General features: G+C 39.3%; 1 protein-coding gene across 7 annotated transcripts in view; it reads left to right on the forward strand.

The window, feature by feature from the left end:
- Positions 1-22,135, forward strand: part of ZSCAN12 (zinc finger and SCAN domain containing 12) — a 46,740-nt gene that overhangs the window by 13,492 nt on the left and 11,113 nt on the right. For 2 of the 7 annotated variants that reach the window (XM_070046756.1, XM_070046755.1), the window contains exons 3-5: positions 2,704-2,848; positions 4,332-5,478; positions 21,682-21,816. In XM_070046756.1, coding sequence (XP_069902857.1) covers positions 2,704-2,848; positions 4,332-5,478; positions 21,682-21,793 — 1,404 coding nt within the window. In that variant the 3' untranslated portion in view covers positions 21,794-21,816. Of the gene's footprint in view, positions 1-2,703; positions 2,849-4,331; positions 5,933-10,473; positions 10,736-11,682; positions 17,030-21,432; positions 21,817-22,135 lie in introns of those variants that run through there. The other 5 variants (XM_030849701.2, XM_060308179.1, XR_011377835.1 and 2 more) reach the window with 4 other exon arrangements.

Here is a 22,135-nt window from a genome sequence, read left to right on the forward strand (position 1 = left end):
GCATGTCTTAGGTAAGAATTAATTGAAAATGATGACAGAGTAGAGGTGTAAAGAAGGAAGAAAGAATTGAGAACTCTTTACTGAGCAGTCTATTCTAGGCTAAGCAGTAGGGATTTCAAGCTTGAAAGACGAGCATAACGGAGACACTTCTAACAGAGTGCAAGATTGTAGGCGAAGGTGGATTGGGAAAAGTTCATTCATTCAGCAGATATTTATTGACTATTGTTTACTAGGTACTGGGAATGCACCAGTGAACAAAGTGTAGAGGGTTGCTGCTCTTACGTTGATAGATTTTAGTCTACTGAGAGGAGACAGACAGTAAACAAAAAAATCAACAAATGTGTAATACATCAGGTGGTCATAAATTCTATATTTAAAGAAGCAACAGTAAAGCAGAGAAAAGGAATAGTGAATGAAATGAAGATTGTGTAGTTTTCAATAGACTGGTCAGGGAAGGATTTTTAGATAGGGTGACATTTTGAGCAGAGATCTGAATTAAAAGAGCAAGCCATGCAGCCATCTAGGATAAGAGTGTTCAGGCAGGGGAAATATCAGTAGTAAATGGATAGGTCCTAAGGTGAGAATGTGCTTGTCAAGGAGGAGATGAAATCAGATAGTTACAAGAAGATCAAACCATACAAGGGACTTGTAGGCCATTATAAGGAATTCGGATTTTATTCTGAGATGGAAAGTCGTTGGAGAGTTTTGAGCAGAAGAGAGATTTAATCTGACTTAAATTTTAACATAATTACTGCCTGCTATGTTGGAAAAGTTCTGCATTGGGGCTCATGGTGGGACTAGGGGAGGCATAGGGGACAAAGTTAGAAGCAGGGAAACCAGTTTAGGAGGCTGTGGCTATAAGCAATAATCCAGGCAAGAGATGCTGGTGGCCTGGACTAGGATAGTAGCAGTGGAAGTGGTGAGATGTGATTGGATTCTGGATACCTTTTGAAGGTAGAGCTTGAGAGGATTTGTTTCTGTATAGGTGGCGGGATGTGAGAGAACGTGAGTTAAAGATTATGCCAAGGGTTTTAGTCTGAACATCAGGTAGAATGGGTTTGTCATTCACTGAGATGGTAAAAGGAATCAAGAGTTAGGTTTTGGATGTGTAAATTTTGAGATTCTTACTAGAATCCAAGTGGAAAGTTTGAGCAAGCAACTGGATATAAAAAGTTGGAATTCAGTGGGGGGAAATCTGTGCTAGAAATATAAAATTGGGACTTGCCAGAATATGGGTGGTATTTAAAGCCATGAGACACAAAGGGATCATCAGGGGAGTAACCAGCAGTGGAAACTGGGGAGTGGCCGGGAAGGTAGGAAGAGAACCAAAAGAAAGAATGGGATTTTCAGGTGCAGGCAAAAGTAATTTGGTTTTAGTCATGTTGAGTTTGTATTGCCAACCAGTCCTTTCCCTTGAGGGCTGCTGAGAGTAGCTAGTGGAGTTTACAGCTTGATTTATGAGGCCTAACTGAAGATCCAGGGACAGAAGGCACAGTTCACTATACTGGCCTTTTTTTGCTTTCCCCTCCCCAAAATTTGAAGTATCAAAACAGCTTTTTCTGTACATCTGAGATAGTACCTGCTGATTTTGGCTCTCATTCTGAGGGAGAGGTTACAAAATGAAACTATGTCAGGGAAATAGAACCAGTGTATGGTGATTTCTTATTTACAAAATTTAGCCATTGAAGGGGATGGGGAAGTAACTTGAGGGCCTGTCATATGCCAAGTCCTTGTGCGAAGTGCTTTACATGGCATGGTGTCATAATCTCAGAGTAATTTCTAGCCCATGGTGACAGAGCTACTAAACTAAGGATCAGAGTAAGTAACTAGAGTGATTCCAGATCCCTGCTTTTTATAATACCATGCTGGGGGAGCCTATTACTTTTAAATGCAAGAGGAAATGGGCCCGTGGAGTAGTGGAAGCTACAGAGTGGCTGAAATTGCTGAGTAAATGAGTTAATTGAAGGAGCAGGGGTCAAAGGGAAGCGGAAAAGGATGAGATTGAAGGCAAAAGTAGATACAAGCCTTGAAAAAGAAAAGACATCTTCCTTTAAGATACAAGAGAAGGAGAAGAGTATGAGAGTGGAGCTAGATAAAGTGAAGGGGAGATGATTTTTTGAGATGATTGTGATCTTAGATAAATAGAAAATAAGATCATCTCCCAGAAAGAAGTGGGGTGGGGACCTCAGAAGAGCAGAGTCTATTAGGAACAGCTTTTGGGGTAAATATGGAAGAGATTTCTCTCCTTTTCCTTTTTTCCCTTCCTTTCTTTACTTTCACTTTTACTTTCTCCCTTTACTTTTCCCCTTTCCTTTCCTTCTTTCTCACTTCCGGTTTATTTCCCCCTAAGTTCTTTTCCCCTCCTTTCTGCCTCTTTTTACCTTCTTTTCCTTCTCTCTTTTTTTTTTTTCTCTTTCATTTATCCATTTCTTTGAGCATAGACAAAGAAGTAAAAGGGGGCACAGTCAACATTCTTTAACTGTTAAAAATAGGGGAAATTACTTCCAGCTGGGGAAGGGAAGGTTTCTCAGAGGAGGTGACATTTATGTTGGCCTTGAAGAATGAGTAGGATTATGGTAAGCTGATATCTGGAAAGAAGTTTATTTCAAGTTTCAGAGAGCTGGGTGCCACTGCCATGAATAGTATACTGTTCTGTTTAATGTTATCAGAGTGAGTATCTCAGTTATATCTCATCTACCTCAGGTCTCAGTCCACACTGAGGAACAGGAAATGTTCTTGCAGGAGATGGTAGCTCTAAGAACAGAACAAGAACCCAGAATGTCCCTCCCGTCTGTGAAAGCCCAGCTAAAGTGTGAATCTCCAGAACTTGAAGCCCAGAAGAAGCAAGGTAAAGAAGAAAGACCCACCTTGGGAGGAAGGGGAAGATGGGGCTAACACAGGGCACTGGGGCTTTTTTGTACTTTGTGCTGTTTCTGATCATTAAAGTCAGGAAAGTCTCTCTAGAAATCTGACGGCTCATGTGTAGACCTCAGGCAGCCTGGTTTGTCACTCTACAGCTCTTTTTTTCTCTTTATATTAATATTTTTTAAATTCTGGCTGTATTTTATTTGAAATCACTTAGTTTAGTTCTTCTGACAGTTATTTTCCTCTGTACTGACCTCCCTGCTATTTTTAGCCTTAATCCTAGCAGACAGTACCATTATCTTCCAATTCGACTATCTCCTGCCTCCTTCACTTAAATAAACCTTTGCTCCATGATGTCTGCAGCTAACTCTCCGATGGTGCAGGGAAAGAAAAAATATATATGTGTGTGTGTGTGTGTGTGTGTGTGTGTGTGTGTGTGTGTGTATTATTCTTATAAAGAGAAGGAGTAATAAAGCAAATGAGGTAGAATGTTCAAAGTTAGTGAAGGGGTGAAAGACTCAGTACCTTCCTTATTTCTATTTCCTCTATTTTTTTTTTCATTTAATTTTTTTAAATAGGTGAAAATTCACATGGTCCAAAAAATAATAATTTAAAGTTACCCAGTGAAAAGTTTTCATTCCACTCAGTTTCCCTAGCCATTTGGTCTCCTTACCCCTATTCTGAAATAGGTTGTCACTGTTACTAGTTTCTTGTGTGTCCTTCTAGAGATTTTTTAATCATATATGTATGTTTTTCATATTCAAATATATTTTCCCCTCTTTATCACTAAGATTGTAGAAGCTTGCATTTTTTATTTCTTAACAGGTGTTTAATATTAAAATGTATGGATATATCATGCAATTAACTTCCCCTGCTGATGACACTTAAGTTGGCCCCGCTCTTTTACTGTAACAAATAGTGCTGTGGTAAATAACTGTATGTGTGAGTATATCTGTAGCATAAATTCCTCTGTGTGGAATTACTAGGTCAAAGGTTTTATATATATAGTTGTAATGTTTATATATATTGTCAACTTGCCCTCTGTAAAGCTTGGGTCAGTTTACACTCTCACTGGCAATGTATGATATCCATGTTGTGAACATAGTGTTATATCAAGCTATTGGCAAATCTGATGGGTGAAAATTATACTCAATATTGTTTAAATTTGCTTTTCTCTTATTGTGAGGTGGAGCATCTTTTCTTGTGTTTAAGAACTATTGTATTTCCTTTCCTGGAAACCATCAGTTTTTTTCTTTGCCAAGTTTTCTATTGGGTTATTGCTTTTTTCCTTAACAGTTTTTGGAATGCTTTGTTTATTAGTCTGTCGTATATTCTAGTGCCATTTTATAGTCATGCAGGAACTCTAGGTTCTTATGTAATTTTTCACTTGAATAAGTTTATGTTGCCTAGTGAAGTTGCTATTTGCTATCACAAGAAACTAGTTAACATTTATGATCCATTTTTAGTTTCAGATGTTGAGACTGGAAATGAGTATAGGAATTTAAAGCAAGAAGTTTCTGAAGAAATGAAACCATATGGGAATATATATAGCAAATTTGAAAATGAAATGTCTCAGTCAGCTAGGTATGAAAAAACTTATGAACCTGAAGAAAAAATAGGAGAGCCTTCTGGATACTCCAGGGAAGATAAACAACATACATGTGATGAAAATGGAGTAAGTTTGACTGAGAACTCAGACCTTTCTGAACACCAGAGAGTCTGTCCAGGAGAAAAGCCTTATGAATGTGATGACTGTGGAAGAGCTTTTAGTCAACACTCATGCTTCGTAGAACATCAGAGGATCCATACTGGAGACAGGCCCTACAAATGCGAAGAATGTGGAAAAACTTTCCGTGGGAGAACTGTGCTTATTCGACACAAAATAATACACACGGGAGAGAAACCATATAAATGTAATGAGTGTGGCAAAGCCTTTGGCCGGTGGTCAGCTCTTAATCAACATCAGAGACTTCACACAGGAGAGAAACACTACCACTGTAATGAATGTGGCAAAGCCTTTAGCCAGAAAGCAGGTCTCTTTCACCATCTCAAAATCCACACAAGAGACAAACCTTATCATTGTACTCAGTGTAATAAAAGTTTTAGTCGGCGTTCAATTCTTACCCAGCATCAAGGAGTCCATACTGGGGCGAAGCCCTATGAGTGCAGCGAGTGTGGAAAGGCCTTTGTTTATAACTCCTCCCTTGTTTCCCATCAGGAGATCCACCACAAAGAAAAATGCTATCAGTGTAAGGAATGTGGGAAGTCCTTCAGTCAGAGTGGCCTTATTCAGCATCAGAGAATCCACACTGGGGAGAAACCCTACAAATGTGATGTATGTGGAAAAGCCTTTATTCAGAGGACAAGTCTTATAGAACATCAACGAATTCACACTGGAGAGAGACCCTATAAATGTGATAAGTGTGGAAAGGCTTTCACTCAAAGATCAGTCCTCACGGAACATCAGAGAATCCACACCGGAGAGAGGCCCTACAAATGCGATGAGTGTGGGAATGCCTTCCGAGGAATCACCAGTCTCATTCAGCATCAGAGAATCCACACTGGGGAGAAACCCTACCAATGTGACGAATGTGGCAAAGCCTTCAGACAGAGGTCAGATCTTAGTAAACACCAGAGAATCCATAATAGAGGTGGTCCCTATAAATGTAAAGAGTGTGGGGAGTCGTTTAGGCAGAACTCAGCTCTTACTCAACATCAGACTACCCACAAAGCAGAAAACTCTGGTTCTGTGTGAAGACTGCAGGGAAGCTGTCTCACAGAGTGCAGGCTGGAGAGAAATACTAGCTTTGAGATGATTTAGGACAAAATGTTAGTCACTATTGCTATAAGGTAACTTCGGATATTTCATAAAAAATACACTCTGCTGCCCATTTCATTAGGTGCTGTGGAGAACAAGGAGCATAACACCAGATTCCTTTTCTCAAAGAGTTTACAACCTAGTTTGGGATATATAAGGTCCACTGTTTAGTCAAGACTATAGGACAATAGAATTGATGCTCAAAGTAGTGTAGAATTAAGTGGCACTTGGCAAGCTATAAATTCTGAAGGACAGATCACTGTTACCTGAAGTGGTCAGGAAAGACTTTATTTAAGATAAAGTTTTGATGGGGATATTTGGAAGGCAAAAGGGAGAAAACATTTAGGGTAGAACAAATGTAAGCAGAGTGCATGTAGTTTGGAAGCATCAATGACAAGACTAGCCAGCCTAAAGTAGAGTTCATTCAGACTGGGCAGTTGATGGCACTATGTTGGAAACAGCTTGAGGACAGACTCTGGGAGAGTTAGAATGCCAATAATTTCACCTAATACTTTGACACTTACAAAGCACTTTTCTCATTGAATTCCTAAAATGTTTCTATAAATTAAAATTATTCTCCATTTTAAAAATGAGGATACTCTTGCTTATGGAGATGGTGACATAGCTACAATATCACACAAAGGAAAAGACCAGCAGCGTAAGTGCAGTTTTGTGACTTCAAGTCCTGTTCGTTACACTAGTGATTCCTCAACATCAGTGAACATCAGAATCACCTGTGGAGCTTGTGTAACATACCTGGGTCCCAGTCACAGATACTGTGCTTCATTAGGTCTGAGATGGGGATTGAGAATCTTCATTTTTATAGCTCCACAGTCACCTGATGTACTCTAAATTTTGAGAAACGTTGCACTGAATCACTGCTACCTTCGTGGTTGCCAGTGAAGTGAGGAAGCATGAACACAGGCCGCTGCAGATTTTTAGCATGAGGAAAGCCCTTTAGGGGACATGAGCCACCAGGTCTTTACAATGAACAGGGAATTAGACCACCATCATGCCTAAAAACTAGGTCTTCAAGATGGCCTTTCTGTCCCTTCAAATTTAAATGTTTCAAAAAAGACTGACCTATATTCCAAGGCTCCCAAGTTTCTTCTGAGTGCAAGGCTTGTGTGTATGTGTGTTTTAGGGGTGGGGTGCTGGTGTTCTTCCCTGTTTTACGCTTCCCTTTTTTCCCACCTCTGTAGTGACCATTGTGTTCTGAATCCCCTAATAATTTCTTGAGAGAACTGGCTTATAATTTTTTGGTTTGTATACCTTCTCGAGCACATAAAAGAGCCAAAGATTAGTGATTCTTTGCCTTGGGGCTTCAGAAAACAACAAATCAACCAAAAACTGGTTGACATTACCCATATATTACTGAGTAAACAATTCTGTTTTTGATGAGAACCTGTGATGATCATTGTAGTGGATAGTAGGCAAGCCACAAAGAAGTACACACAGCTCCTGGTCTGTTTATCTTTTTATTTACAGAAGTCATATTTGATCTCTACTGAGATATCCTTTTATTTCCCTTTCTATGTTGCTGCAGCAAACTCCACAATTTCTAGGACTGCCTTCCCACCTCACCCCACACAACTTCAGTCCCCTCATCTCCCTTCACCTCTAGCTGGTCAGTGGGTTTGAAGTGGTAGGATAGTGACAAAAGAGGAAGAAGAGGAAAAAGAAGGGTAATCACCATTCTTTAACTATTCCTAACTACCTTTCTGCCCAGCCCTGTCTTTATCCCGTCTCTCTACTCCTATAATATACTCTACCCCCATTTCCCTAGTGCCCTAGTCTCTTGCCCCTCCGTCCATAATCCCTATATAGGACATAGGAATATCACTGGCTTGGAACTAGTAGAGTCCCTAGTCCTATAGAAATATATATGTTCCTAGCTTTCTAAATTGTAATTGTGAGCACATTTTCCCATGAAAATGATAATGGTGTTAGTGCTATAACTTAGGCATATTATGTGTCACATTGGCTTTTGGGATTAGATTTACGTTGACTGTGGGAAAACTTTCTGAGTTCACAACATAGGAAAGCAAATGAACATTTAAAAAACAACTCATTCACAAGTTGAGGACTGCTTAGGCTTTTTCATAAGGCCAACACTGGAGTTGTGCACCAGGCATTGAGGCAGCTAGGATTGGAAACCTAATTTTTTTTATGTCTGGGAAATGAACAAGGATCCTAGAACTGAGCCCTGAGAGCTCTGTAGCTGTAAGTATATGAGGCCTATTCCCTACCTAGGGTTTCCCTGTCTCAAATTTCTCTCATGTAAATTCGTCTCTTTGGAGGGGACTTGACTTAGTAACAAGAGCCTTCATGAGAACATCTCTTTACCAAACTGATGCTGTCCATACTTGTCATCTAATCTGATTTCACAAACATGTTTTCCAAACTGAAATTGCTCCTCATAATGTCAGAGCCTCTCTCTTTAATCTGACCGCTCGATGGAATGCAATCCTTATTTTAAACTTGCTGTCTACTCTCCATGCTGTTACTTGCAGTCTCTCCAGTTCAGCCTCTGCTTAACATGTTCTCTCAGTGCACACAGGTTCCTCCATTTGCCTGTAACTCTCTTAAGTAATATTATAAAGGAACCATAAACAAAGACCCAGAACAATAGAATATGCCTATTACATAGAAGAATACAGTTCATAACTTATTTAAAAATAAATGGGGTTTTGTTCTGGTGGTTTCTTGTGCTTAAATACAGTTGTAGAACCAAAAAAAAGGGCAGAGTGGCATGGGGTTTCCAGGTGGGCATCAAAGGGGGTCAAACTAGTCCTAGAAAAGGAGAAGATATAAGGTTACTATCTGGAACTAAATTGGCCACGCAGCGAAGTTGAAGGCCCTGAGGGGCAAGCGGAGGACATGACGTGTTAGATACGGAATTGGGGAGTGCAGTGAACAGAAAATGCCTTGAGATGAAGTCAGGAGTACATCTTTATAAAAGATGTGGTGTGACAATGACAGTACCTAGGAAATCAGGGTCCCTTGAAGCAGTTCATCTATGTGGATTTTTAAATCATCAATAACAGGAGGCAGGATGGAAAGAAAAGAATATGAAAGTGAAGCAAGTCCACAAGAGAAGTAATGGCCGCCAGTAATACAATAGCCAGGTAGAACAACTGGTATAAAACTCAAATGAATCATGAAGCAGCAGCTTAGAAATAACATTAAGGATGAGAATAAGATTGACTAGCCTCTGTTTTCTGATTGATTGAAGGTAAACAAAATATTGAGCATTTAAGGCAAAAAGCACCTGGAGAGGTTGGGGGAGAATCAAATTTCTAAAGCAGTGAAAAGTAAAATGAGCTTAAACATGGGCTTTGGATGAAAAAGTAACCTGACAATCACAAAAGGGTTCCAGAGAGTGTAATAGAAAGGGACTGTGAAGGGAAGGAAGATGGGCCCCTTTTGAAAAAAAACAAAAGCAAACAAAAAAAACAAGGGTGCTGAGCAGGGCTCTGGGATTGAGAAATCTCATGGGCATGGTGAGGATGGAGGAATCCTCACATGGGGCCTGGTGAGGATGGAGCAATCAGATAGAAGCACTTAGAAAAGTTCTGCACTCCTATACTCAGAACAGAAGTAGCCTCTTTCGTTAATATCCAGTGGTTGTAAAGTTGTTAACAGTCAAAGTCTTATTATTGGCAATCTTTAGGAGTAAGAGGAAAGGATTTATTAACAGTATTATGTAATTGTTAACTGCTTACTAAGGGCCAGACATTAGTAAATGCTTTACTCACATTGTTTCATTTTTAGCTGGGGAAACAAATCAATAAAGCTGCTTGAGGTCACAAAGTATGTGGTGGGGCCAAGATACGAACTAAGCAGTTTCAGAGCCCACTCTTCCTCTGTTTATTTCAGATGAACGAACTGCATGTTGCAGTGGTATTCAGTGCTTTGAGTTATTACCTGTAGAAAAATTTCAATTCCTATCAGTATTCTGGAAAATAGTTAAGAAACTCTACAGAGTCCTGGGTCCAAACACCAAAGGTAATAATATCCCCATCCTCTTGCATACTAAATCTTGGATGAAGTTTGGGCCAGCATAAATATCAGCCCTAATTCTTGTTGCCTGCACAATGAGGGTGTCTGCGGGAGACATTTCACTTTAAAGATGAGCTCTTTATAGGAAAGGATCACATTCCTAAACAGTTGATTCTTTTCCCACACTTATGAAAGACCTTTTCCAGGTCTGAAAACCCATCAGTCAAGGCTCCCAGAGTTTTCACCCATCACAGTTCAAGGTGATCTTTGGGGAATATATGTTTGCTTTACCAATCATCTTATTAAGCCCAAATGGCCTGGTCCTGGGTGTCCCGAGGATTCCTAAGAGGAGGCCATTTGTCACCTCTGATTTATGCAGATCGTCATTATTCCTGTCTAAGCTTGATATGCGTATCTTACTTTTTGATCTAGCGCCTCAGCTCAGCCTACTTAAGTGAAATATTTAAGAGTAGGTATATCACCATTTCATCCCTGATAAAGGAGGAGGAAATTTAGGAACTCTTCAGCTTGCTGTAGCCAAACTCTAGCTCAATGACTTTGAGCAAGCGACTTAATCTCATTTCCTCATAATGTAAAATATCGATAATAGTACCTTCTTCTGCCTGGGGAGCTGCAGACCTAGGGAGGATAATTGTTATACGGATAAATGGGCGTTTTATATAAAGTGCTTAGAACAGTGGTTAGCACCTAAGTGCATTATAGCCGTTTGCTATTGTTCTATTGCCGTGGGCTCTCTCAATGAGCTCTCTCAAATGCGTTGCCTCTAGATGCTCCAGCCCCAGGCCAGAAATTACCTGTAACTACGCTGCATTTTTCCCAGGACTGCTGCGTTGTTGCCGCTGGGATTAAAGCTCCCGCTCAGGTCTACTTTTACTTTCTTACCTTGGGAACTAATGAACAGTGGCTGGCAGGAGATAAACATCGCCTAAACTGGCAAGCGAACATTTTCCTATCTTTTGTCTCCACCCCTGTTAAAGATAATTAGCAGCTAAGGAGTTTCCCTTTTTGTCTGAGTTGCTCTTCAGAAGTTCTGCGCACGGTGGGGGGGGGGGGGGGGGAGGCGGACCCTGGGCGGAGTCTGCCGTGCCCCAGCCTCAGAGCGCAGGCCCTTGGAGTTACCTGACCTAGCTGCCCGAGCCTGCGCTACTCAGCAGGGGCGGGGATGCTGCCAGGCAACCACAGAGAGGAGAGAACCTCCAGATTCCTAGAGGAGACCTGAGGGTGAGGCATTGTTGACAGCCACAGGCCTAGAACTGCGAGTTCTTTTGGCTTTTGGGTCGTAAGTGGTGGTGATAGAGGGTTCGTGGACTCCGGCTTCGACTCAGTGTGTGATTCGGCCTTTTAGGGACTCCGGTGAAGTTCAGTCGACGAATTGAGTTGCAGGCGAAAGTTAAAGATGGCTTCCAAGTCCTGAGTTGTCTTAGGTTATTGGGGCTGTTGAGAAAAAGAGGAAGGTCTGGAATCCCAATTTGGTAAAAGGAAAGTTGGGTTCCTTTGAGATGATCCCACTCATGACTCCCTAGAATAAGTCGGAACACAAGGAGCGACATAGAATCCACTTGTTTGACTTTTAGCAAATTACTTAATCCCTCTGTGCTTCAGTATCATTGATCTGTCAGTGGAATGATAAAATCTGCTTAGATGAGTAAATTCACAGTCAATTTTCAATAAATATTAGCCATTATTTTCTGATCTCTAATGTTCTTTACCATTTGGGCTTCTTAGAAGGGGAGAACCAAAGGGAGGAGGGTCATGGTCTTTCTCTCAAGCTTTATTAACTTAAACTAGGAAGTAAGAGATTATAGCAGATAGTGTTTACTAATAATTTGCAGTCACTCCCACTCTGTCTTCTAATTTTTTTAGCTTTCTGACAGAGTTCCTTTTTTTATTTCAGTGCATTGTCAGGTAAGTGAGTTCTTGGGTAAGAGCTAAATAAAATTTAGAGTTTCTGTTAACAGTGTTGTTCTATGCCTCAGGAAGAAGACTAGCTACAAGGATATACTTCTGAAAAATCAGTGTGAACCCCAAGCTGGAGTGAATCTTCTCCTGAGCTCGCTTATTCCAGAATGGCAGTCTTCTTGCAGGAAAGATCTCTAATAGTGACTGATGGTAGAGGGAGAGGGCTGTGCCTGGGACCAAGAATCAGACTGGCAAAACAAAATCTTTCTTCCAACTTTAAGTTGTTGCTACCAGGAAAGAGATATTTGGACCTCACAGGGCTGTCAGAAGACTCGGGGAGCTCTCCCCACAGATGCTGAGACCAGAAATACAGACCAAGGAGCAGGCGCTGAAGCAGGTCCTGACCTCTGCCTGTAGAGCTGCAGACCTAAGGAGGATAATATCATTCAGAACGTAGAGAAGAGGCATCAGTTAATGCTAGAGAGGTTGAAGAGACAGCTTGAAGGACAAGCCATCAGGTGGGAAGGGTTGGGAGGATCATTTATGGCTTGACTAGTGAAAGGCTTGAGGAATAGAACAGAAAGCAGCAAAACAACTTTAGGATCCACCAGATGTCTCTGGAGCCATAACCCAGTATCTCCCTCATGGGCTTTAATTCCGCCGGGTTTTCATGTACACCTCTGAAACCTTCTCTGCCTATATTGGGATTTTTTTGTTATTTGGGTGTTTTTACTGAAGGACAGCTTCAAATTCAATTTTCCAAGACTATCTTCATCCCATTGCTTTTAGGGCCCAGATAGAACAAGGTATGCTTATGGCAAGATAGTACCCTGGAATCAAGAGGTGTCAGGTCCAGTCTATTAAGACCCTATCTTAGTTTAAACTCTCACGTTATTGCCTTATGAAATGGAAAGCAGATGAGAAAGAATGTCTGCAGAGAAAGAAGACATCCTTGAAAAGAAGGTTTTTAGAACTCTTGTTAGTGTCCTTTCCCTGGAAACCTTGCCCCTACCGGTCTCTTTGCCCAATTCTTTAGGTAGAAACTCTGGGTAATATTTGGGAGGTGTCTGTGTTTTGTTTTGTTATTGTTTTGACTTATTCAACTCCTTTAGCTTCAAAATGTTTTTCTTATCTTTTAATCCTGCATATTAACTGAAAAAATTATTTTCCCCACTGTTATTTTTCCAGTTTACTGATTTCCCCACATCAAAATAGTATGCATTTTGAAACTGATCTGCCTGTTGTTTCAAGTTAACTTTTATTATATGCCATTGTTTGTTGATCCATTTAACAAACATTTATGGAGCATTTTGTCTATACTAGTGGCCTAGGTACATTCATTTGGTGTAAATGGTACTTTTAACTACCCTTTAGCAAATTAAAATTTCTCTTGGTTTCATGATATTCCCTTTTTTTCAACCTCCAGATTCAAACTGATCTCTTCTTAACTTTTTTGATTATACCTTTCTGATTCTTTGTCACATTTTGTGAGAAAATTCTGTATGCTCTTCCAGTCTCTTTCTGACGGTCCAGCTGTCTCTTCTCAAACTGGAACTTCACATGCCTTCTTGCGTGCTTTTCAAAATTGAATTGGTAGTTTAGGGATACTGAAAAGGCATGCACTTTAGATAAAACTGGGTTTTATTTTTATCGCTGTTTCTCATCATAAGTCTCATGATCTCAGCGGAAGAGACAACTGACATTTGAATTGTCTGTGCATTTTTTTTAGATGGTGTTACTGAGAATGAAAATAAGGACTTGTCTCCAACACAAAAAAATTTCTGAAGATGCTAAATCATGTGGGGGGAATCTGTAGAATTACAGTATCAATGCAGTAAGTTAGTAAAAGCTTTAGTTACTGATGAGTCATTATTCAGCATTAGGAAGTACATACCAAAGAGAATGTCTCTGAGAGCAACACTTTTGGAAAAGCTTTTGTTTACAGGGGTCCCTCCTTTCCCACTAGGAAATCCATCACAGGGGAAAATGCTATCAGTATAAGGAATGTGTGAAAGTTATATTTGACATCAGCCAAAGCAGCCTTATTTGATATCAGAAAATCCACACGAGCAAGAGACTGCATAAAATGTGATAACTGTAAGGATGCCTTTATTCAGCGTGGAAAACTTATAGAACCGTATGTGAAGGCAGTAGGAAGGAAGGCCTTCACCCAGAAGTCAGGACTGACTGCACTAGAGAATTGACATAGGAGATAGATCTTACAAACGTGATGAACGTGGAAATGTTTTCCACGGGATCACCAGCATTATTCAGCATTGGAGAAATCACACTAAAGAAAAACTGACAGTGTGATGAGTATGGAAAAATCTTCAGATAGAGGTTGGGCCTTAGTAAACAGCAGTGAGTCCATATTAGGGAGGCTCTTTTAAATGAGAATATTGTGGGGAGTTGTATGGACAGACATCAAGCCTCAACAATAGTCTCCATGATATTGGAAAATTAATATAATTAATGTAAATGGGCAAGAAGTATGGGGAATGGATATCTTAAATTTCCCATTGTAGCCACTAAAAACATTCAATGAACGTCTGAAGTCAGGAAAAGGAAAAGTCAGAAGTTCTTTTCGCTTTTCAAAGGAGTCTGTAAACATAAGCAACCAGGACTTTTGAAATTAAGTTGTTTACCTGCATCCCTGGACTTGTGACACTATCTCTGAGATGATTATCTCTTCACTGGGGACATGTTATTTTCCCATGCCCACTCTAATCTCATATCTTAAATTCATTCAAGTGTAAACAATATTGTTTATTGTAACTATATATATACATATACACATATATATATTATTTTTATGGGCTAAATAGGCTTGTATGAGTACATCAGGGCACAAAAATGACATTATTGAAGTTTCAGTAAACATAATGAAAGGAACCACGTCACTGAATTGTTGGACGTTGGCTGCTTTCCTAAATTTGGCACTGCCTCTGTGTTCTCGCAACAGAAGGCCATATAGGTGTCATTCACAGAGTATATATTTCCCAGATTTGGTTTTTTTGTTTTTGTTTTTGTTTTTTTAAAGATAGAAAAAGAGGGCTTCCCTGGTGGCACAGTGGTTAAGAATCCACCTGCCAATGCAGGGGACATGGGTTAGAGCCCTGGTCCGGGATGATCCCACATGCTGCGGAACAGCTAAGCCCGTGCACCACAACTACTGAGCCTGTGCTCTAGAGCCCGTGTGCCGCAACTACTGAAGCCCGTGTGCCTAGAGCCCGTGCTCCGCAACAAGAGAAGCCATCGCAATGAGAAGCCCGTACACTGCAACGAAGAGTAGCCTCCGCTCACCACAACTAGAGAAAGCCCGTGCACAGCAACAAAAGACCCAACGCAGCCAAGATAAATAAATAATAAAATAAATTTATTTTAAAAAAAGATATTTCACATATAGTTTATTGACAATAATAGAGGTATTTTCCCTTATAGATAACATAATATCCTGAAGGCTAATACTTTAAGTAATTTGTTTATTATTCTTTTCAGTTCTAAAACCTACAGGCTAAAAGAGGGAAGAATCCTTTAGAAGAATCCTTTAGAAGCTCCAATTCAGCAAATTGGCAGTGTAGCCCAATCTCTATGAAAATGAGGCTTATGGATTTTATAGTAGGTCACTAAATATAGGAACCACAGATTTCAAAACTTTGCAATGATTATTTCACAATTAGGAGTTTATATCTGCTGTATATGCCTAAATTTTCTGAATAAGCATTACGGTCACTATTTTAAAAGATGGATTCTGTTCTGTAAAAGGGTTTTTCAGCATCCATAGAAACGACAGTATTTTTTTCCCTTAATTTTATTATTTTCTTGTATTACATGACAGGCTTTCCTGACATTGAGCCAATCTTGCATTCCTGGAATAAATTTCACTTAGGCATGGTGTTTTCTTAATGTGTTTACTTGCTAATATTTTATTTAGTACATTTTAATTCAATATTTATGTAAAACTGGTCTGTAATTTTCTGTATTTTTCAGGTTCAGGTTTTGATTTTACTTGCATCATAAAAAGGGCTAAGTTTTTATTTTTTAATGTTCTAGAACAATTTGTAAAGCATTGAAATTATCTGGTTTTTGAAAGTTGAATTCTGACGTGAAACCATCTGGGCTGGGTACTTTTTTGTGGGATAGTTCCATGGTAACTTTTTTCTATTTCTTCTACAAAAATGGTCTATTTAGGCTATTTATAATGGGGGTCAATTTTGATAATCTATTATTTGTTTATAAAACTCTCCATTTTGTCTAGACTTTCAAGTTATTTGCCTAAAATCTGCAGTATAATCTGTTATGACTTTTTAAACAGTTTTATTGAGGGAAATTGATACACAGTAAACTGCACAAGTATATGACTGAACATGACAGGTTTTGGGGTTTTTTTTGGTTAAGGTAACATTGGTTTATAACACTGTATGTTTCATGATTACAACATTATATTTCTACTTCCGTATACCCTACAGCATGCTCACCACCAAAAATTTAGTTTCCATCCATCACCATATTGTTGATCCCCTTTACCCATTTCACCCTCTTGTCAGCCCCTTCCCCTCTGGTAACCACTATTCTGTTCTCCATATTTACGTTTGATTTTGTTTGGTTTGGTTTGTTCATTTATTTTGTGTTTTGGGGGTTTCTTCGTTTTTTATATTTCACAGATGAGTGAAATCATATGATATTTGTGTTTTTCCATCTGGCTTATTTCACTTAGCATATTACAAATGACAAGATTTCATCTTTTTCAATAGCTGAGTTGTAGTCTATCGTAGATATATACCACATCTTCCTTATCCATTCATCTGTTGAGCTCTTAGGTTGTTTCCATATCTTGACTAAATAAATGCTACAATGAACGTAGGGGTGCATATATCTTTTCAAATTAGTGTTTTCATATTCTTTGGGTAAATAACCAGAAGTGGGATAGCTGGATCATATGGTGGTTCTGTTAATATTTTGAGGAGTCTTCATACTCTCTTCCATAGGGGCTGCACCAATTTACATTCCCACCGACAGAGCACAAGGGCTCCCTTTTCTCCACATCCTTGCCAACACTTGTTATTTCTTGTTTCTTTAATAATAGCCATCCTGGGGCTTCCCTAGTGGTGCAGTGTTTAAGAATCCACCTGCCAATGCACGGGACATGGGTTCGAGCCCTGGTCTGGGAAGATCCCACGTGCCGCAGGGCAGCTAAGCCCTTGCGCCACAACTACTGAGCCTGCACTCTAGAGCCCGCGTGCCACAACTACTGGAGCCCGTGCTCCGCAACAAGAGAAGCACCGCAATGAGCAGCCTGCACACCACAGCGAAGAGTAGCCCCTGCTCGACGCAACTAAAGAAAGCCCGCGTGCAGCAATGAAGACCTAATGCAGCCAAAAATAGATAAATAAATTTATTTAAAAGATAATAATGATAGCCATCCTAACAGGCATGACGTGATAGCTCATTGTGGTTTTGATTTGCATTTCCCTAATAATTAGTGATGTTGAGCATCTTTTCATGTACCTATTGGCCATTTATATTATGTTTTCTTTGGAAAAATGGCTACACAGCTCCTCTGCCCATTTTTTAATCAGTCAAAGGTACGACAGTTGAATGTCAGGCCAATAGAGGTAAAGCAGTACCTTATTTAACAAATACAAATTACCTGTCCCTAGATGCTATACATGTAAAAGTCCGGTAATGTCAGCAACCAACCATATATGAAGTGTCAGAATTTTACAGATAAAGGGAATTGAGTCCATGGCCATAACAATCAATACTGGACATTGCCAGATAGGGGGTACAGAGTGTCTCCTTCAGCAAGGAAAGGGAAGTCCAGCTTAGAGAAGAGGTCCATTCAGTCTGTGTGGCCTAGGGTCCTTCAAACTTCTCAAGAGCAACGGAGTTTGGAGGCCTTCCTACAATCCTACAATGGACCCAGAAGTGCATCCAGAAGGAGGGAAGTGCCAGTTTGCTGGCAAAGAGAGTCTTCTAGGGCTACAGGAAAGAAAGGACCGCTAAATTAAAAAAAAAAAAAAAGTATAGGATACATAGGAAATAACCGTATGGCTAGCAGTGGCAGAAAATGCTGTTTATGTAATTGAAATCATACAGAGTATATTCTCTGATCACAATGAAACCAAACTAAACAGAAATATCTCCAAATATTCAGAAACTAAGGAAAGCATTTCTAAATAATGCCCAGGTTAAGGAGGAAGTCTCAAAGGAATTTTTTTTAATACCTAGATTGAAGGAAAATAAATACAACTATCACAGTATGTGAGACACAGCTAAAGAAATGCTGACGGGGAAAATTATAGCACTAAATGCTTATATTAGAAAAGTGGAATAGTCTGAAATCAATAATTGAAGTTCCTGCCTCAAGAAACTAAAGATCAAGAGCAAAATAAACCCAAGACATCAGAAAGAAGAAAATAATAAAGATAATAGCAGAAATCAATGAGATTGAAAATAGGAAAACAATAGAAAAAAGTTAATGAAACAAAGCTGTTTCTTCAAAAAATTTTCCAATAAAACATAAACCTTTAGTAAAACCGACAAGATAAAAAGAGGAAAGATACAAATCACTAGTAACAGGAATGAATTGGGGATATTACTACAGATCCTGCATTTATTAAAAGCTTTGTAAGCGCAGACAATGAACAATTTTGCACTTATAATCATAACTTTGACTACTTAGAAGAAATGGACCAATTCTTCAAAAAGTGCAAGCAACCAAAATCCAACCAAGATGAAATAGATAATCTGAATAGTCCTTTAGCCATTAAAGAAATTGAATTCATAATTTAAAAGTTCCCAGATCTTCAGGTCTAGAGGGCTTCACTGGAGAATTCTACCAAACATTAGAGGCAGGATTATCAACAATTTTACACAATTTCTTCCAGAAAATAGATGGGTTATATTTTCCAACTCTTTTTTTTAACATCTTTATTGGAGTATAATTGCTTTACAGTGGTGTGTTAGTTTCTGCTTTATAACAAAGTGAATGAGCTATACATATACATATATCCCCATATCTCCTTCCTCTTGCATCTCCCTCCCACCCTCCCTATCCCACCCCCCCTAGGTCCCACCCCTCTAGGTGGTCACAAAGCAGCTATCTGATCTCCCTGTGCTATGAGGCTGTTTCCCACTAGCTATCTATTTTACATTTGGTAGTATATATAAGTCCATGCCACTCTTCCAACTCTTTTCATGTTGCTAAGATTACTCTGATAGGCAAAAAACAAAAAGAAAAACAACTCAGCCTAAACCACACACCTTATACAATAATCAGCTGAAAACAGATCATGGGGCTAAAACATAAGACATAACTTAAAACTTCAAAGAAAACATAAGAGGAAATCATCAGGACCTAGAGTTAGGCAAAGATTCTGAGAACTGACATCAAAAGCATGATTCATTAAAGGAAAAATTAGTAATTTTGTCTTCATCAAAATTTAAAACTTTTGATCTGTGACAGACTCTATTAAGAGGATTAAAAGACAAGCTACAGACGGGGGAAATATTTTTATACCATATATCTGACAGAGGACTTGTATCTAGAATATAAAAAGAACTCACCTAATCGCAACAGTTAAACAACAAACAATTCAATTAGCTATGGGCAAAACTCATGAACAGACATTTTACTGAAGAGTACCTAAAAATGGAGGCACTGTGTCATTCACCATTTCATGCCCCCATATCACCTCCCAGTCACCCTCACTCCCAAGGTTACTTTAACTTTTTTCTCTTCATTGTAGATTTTCTTAAATTCCATCAGTTGAATTTAGACACTTTTTTTTTTTAAACAAAAATGTGGAGAAAGAAGTGTAATACAGACACTTCAAGGGTTACAACACCAACTACCAGGTGAGTATTGTCTGTCTGCTTGACTGGGAGCTCAGGGAGTAATGTGGAGTCCATCCTACAGAGATGGCTAGAGCATTGGGAACCCTCTTTTCCTTAAAGTAACTGAGGTTGGGAAGAGATCAGGAGGCACAGAGGATCAGCTCCACACCAGTAAGCGTAGATTTGCACTGACTTTCGTTTTTCAGTGGCCGTCTACTCAGCCTCAAGAAACAAACTTTTAATAACTAAGGCATTAGAAAGCTGGATTCAATCCTACCTTCAGGGACTTAACTCCTAAACATTCATCAGCAGGTAGCATATGCTACTGAGTCTCAGAGACTCTTTTCTGTTACAACAGAAAAACTGTTATTTCTGGAAATAGGTATGTGAACACTTTGGCCTCAAGCAGTAGGTGCCGGGGGGATTTTATGTTGCAGTGAAAGAGCAAGTAGAATCAACCAATCTTCAGAATCATTCATTCATCAGGAACTCTGCTAGGTGCTGAGGATACAGTAGTAAGCCAGTCATTACCTCTTGTCACTCAGCCTCATACCAGCCCTTCTTTATCCTGATCTGTAAGCAGGGTAAGGAGGCTACAAACATTATTTCCTAGGCTCCTACTGTCACTTGTAAGAACTAGAGATCAACAGTGAGGCAGCATGGTTAAGAGTTGTAATACTTAGCTAGTACCTGAAACTACAGTATTGTGATGGTTAATTTTGTGTCAACTTGACTGAGCCACTGGATACCCAGATATTTTTTTTTTCATTGAAAAATATCACAACTTTTACTGTAATGTTTTTTAATGTTTTTATTGGAGTATAATTGCTTTACAATAGTGTGTTAGTTTCTGCTTTATAACAAAGTGAATCAGCTATGCATATACATATGTTCCCATATCTCTTCCCTCTTGCATCTCCCCCCCTCCCACCCTCACTATCCCACCCCTCTAGGTGGCCACAAAGCACCAAGCTGATCTCCCTGTGCTATGTGGCTGCTTCCCACTAGCTATATATTTTACGTTTGGTAGTGTATATATGTCCATGCCACTCTCTCACTTCATCCCAGCTTACCCTTCCCCCTCCTCCTATCCTCAAGTCCATTCTCTAGTAGGTCTGCATCTTTATTCCCATCTTGCCCCTAGGTTCTTCATGACCATTTTTTTAAAATTCCATATATATGTGTTAGCATACAGTATTTGTTTTTCTCTTTCTGACTTACTTCACTCTGTATGACAGTCTCTAGGTCCATCCACCTCACTACAAATAACTCAGTTTCGTTTCTTTTTATGGCTGAGTAATATTCCATTGTATATATGTGCCACATCTTTATCCATTCATCTGTTGATGGACATTTCAATTGCTTCCATGTCCTGGCTATTGTAAATAGAGCTGCAATGAACATTGTGGTACATGACTCTTTTTGAATTATGGTTTTCTCAGGGTATATGGCCGGTAGTGGGATTGCTGGATCATATGGTAGTTCTATTTTTAGTTTTTTAAGGAACCTCCATACTGTTCTCCATAGCGGCTGTATCAATTTACATTCCCACCAACAGTGTATGAGGGTTCCTTTTTCTCCACGCCCTCTCCAGCGTTTATTGTTTGTAGAAATTTTGATGATGGCCATTCTGACCTGTGTGAGATGATATCTCATTGTACTTTTGATTTGTATTTCCTCTAATGATTAATGATGTTGAGCATACTTTCATGTGTTTGTTGGCAATCTGTATATCTTCTTTGGAGAAATGTCTATTTAGGTCTTCTGCCCATTTTTGGATTGGGTTTTTGTTTTTTTGATTTTGAGCTGCATGAGCTGCTTGTAAATTTTGCAGATTAATCCTTTGTCAGTTACTTCATTTGCAAATATTTTCTCCCATTCTGAGGGTTGTCTTTTGGTCTTGTTTATGGTTTCCTTTGCTGTGCAAAAGCTTTTAAGTTTCATTAGGTCCCATTTGTTTATTTTTGTTTTTATTTCCATTTCTCTAGGAGGTGGATACCCAGATATTTGGTCAAACATTTTTCTGGGTGTGTCTGTGAAGGTGTTTGGGGATGAGATTAACATTTGAATTGGTCGACTTCGTAAAGCAGATCACTCTCCCTAATGTGGATGGTCCTCATCCAATCAGGTGAAGACCTGAATAGAACAAGAAAGGCTGATCCTCTCTGGAGTAATAGGGAACTCCTCCTGCCTAACTTCATTGAACTGCCTTCAGACTTGTCTTTTCCTGCCTTCAGACTTGACCTGAAACATCATTGGCTCTTCTTGGTTCTCAAGCCTACTGGGTTTTGGACTGGAGCTACGCCATCAGCTTCCCTGGGTCTCCAGCTTGCCAACTGCAGATCTTGAGACTTCTCAACCTCCATAATCATGTGAGTCAATTTCTTATAATAAATCTCTTTACATGTACATCCTATAGGTTCTGTTTGTCTGAAGGACCCAGACTAATACGAGTATGTTCAGGAAGTTCAGAAATCATACAGTAGATTTTTATTGGTTTAAGAATTCACTTAAACAAAATAAATAACTATATTGTTTACTACTGTAATACAAATAATTTACATAATGATTTGTTAGATTTGTGTCCCCTGAAAACTATGAAGTACCAAGGCTTGGAAACTGGCATAAAAACAGGGACTTAGATCTGCAAAGGATTTTGGATAAGCAAGAGAGAATATATCACAATGGTGA

This window comes from Globicephala melas, chromosome 11, assembly GCF_963455315.2.
Source record: "Globicephala melas chromosome 11, mGloMel1.2, whole genome shotgun sequence".
Classification (NCBI taxonomy): domain Eukaryota; kingdom Metazoa; phylum Chordata; class Mammalia; order Artiodactyla; family Delphinidae; genus Globicephala; species Globicephala melas.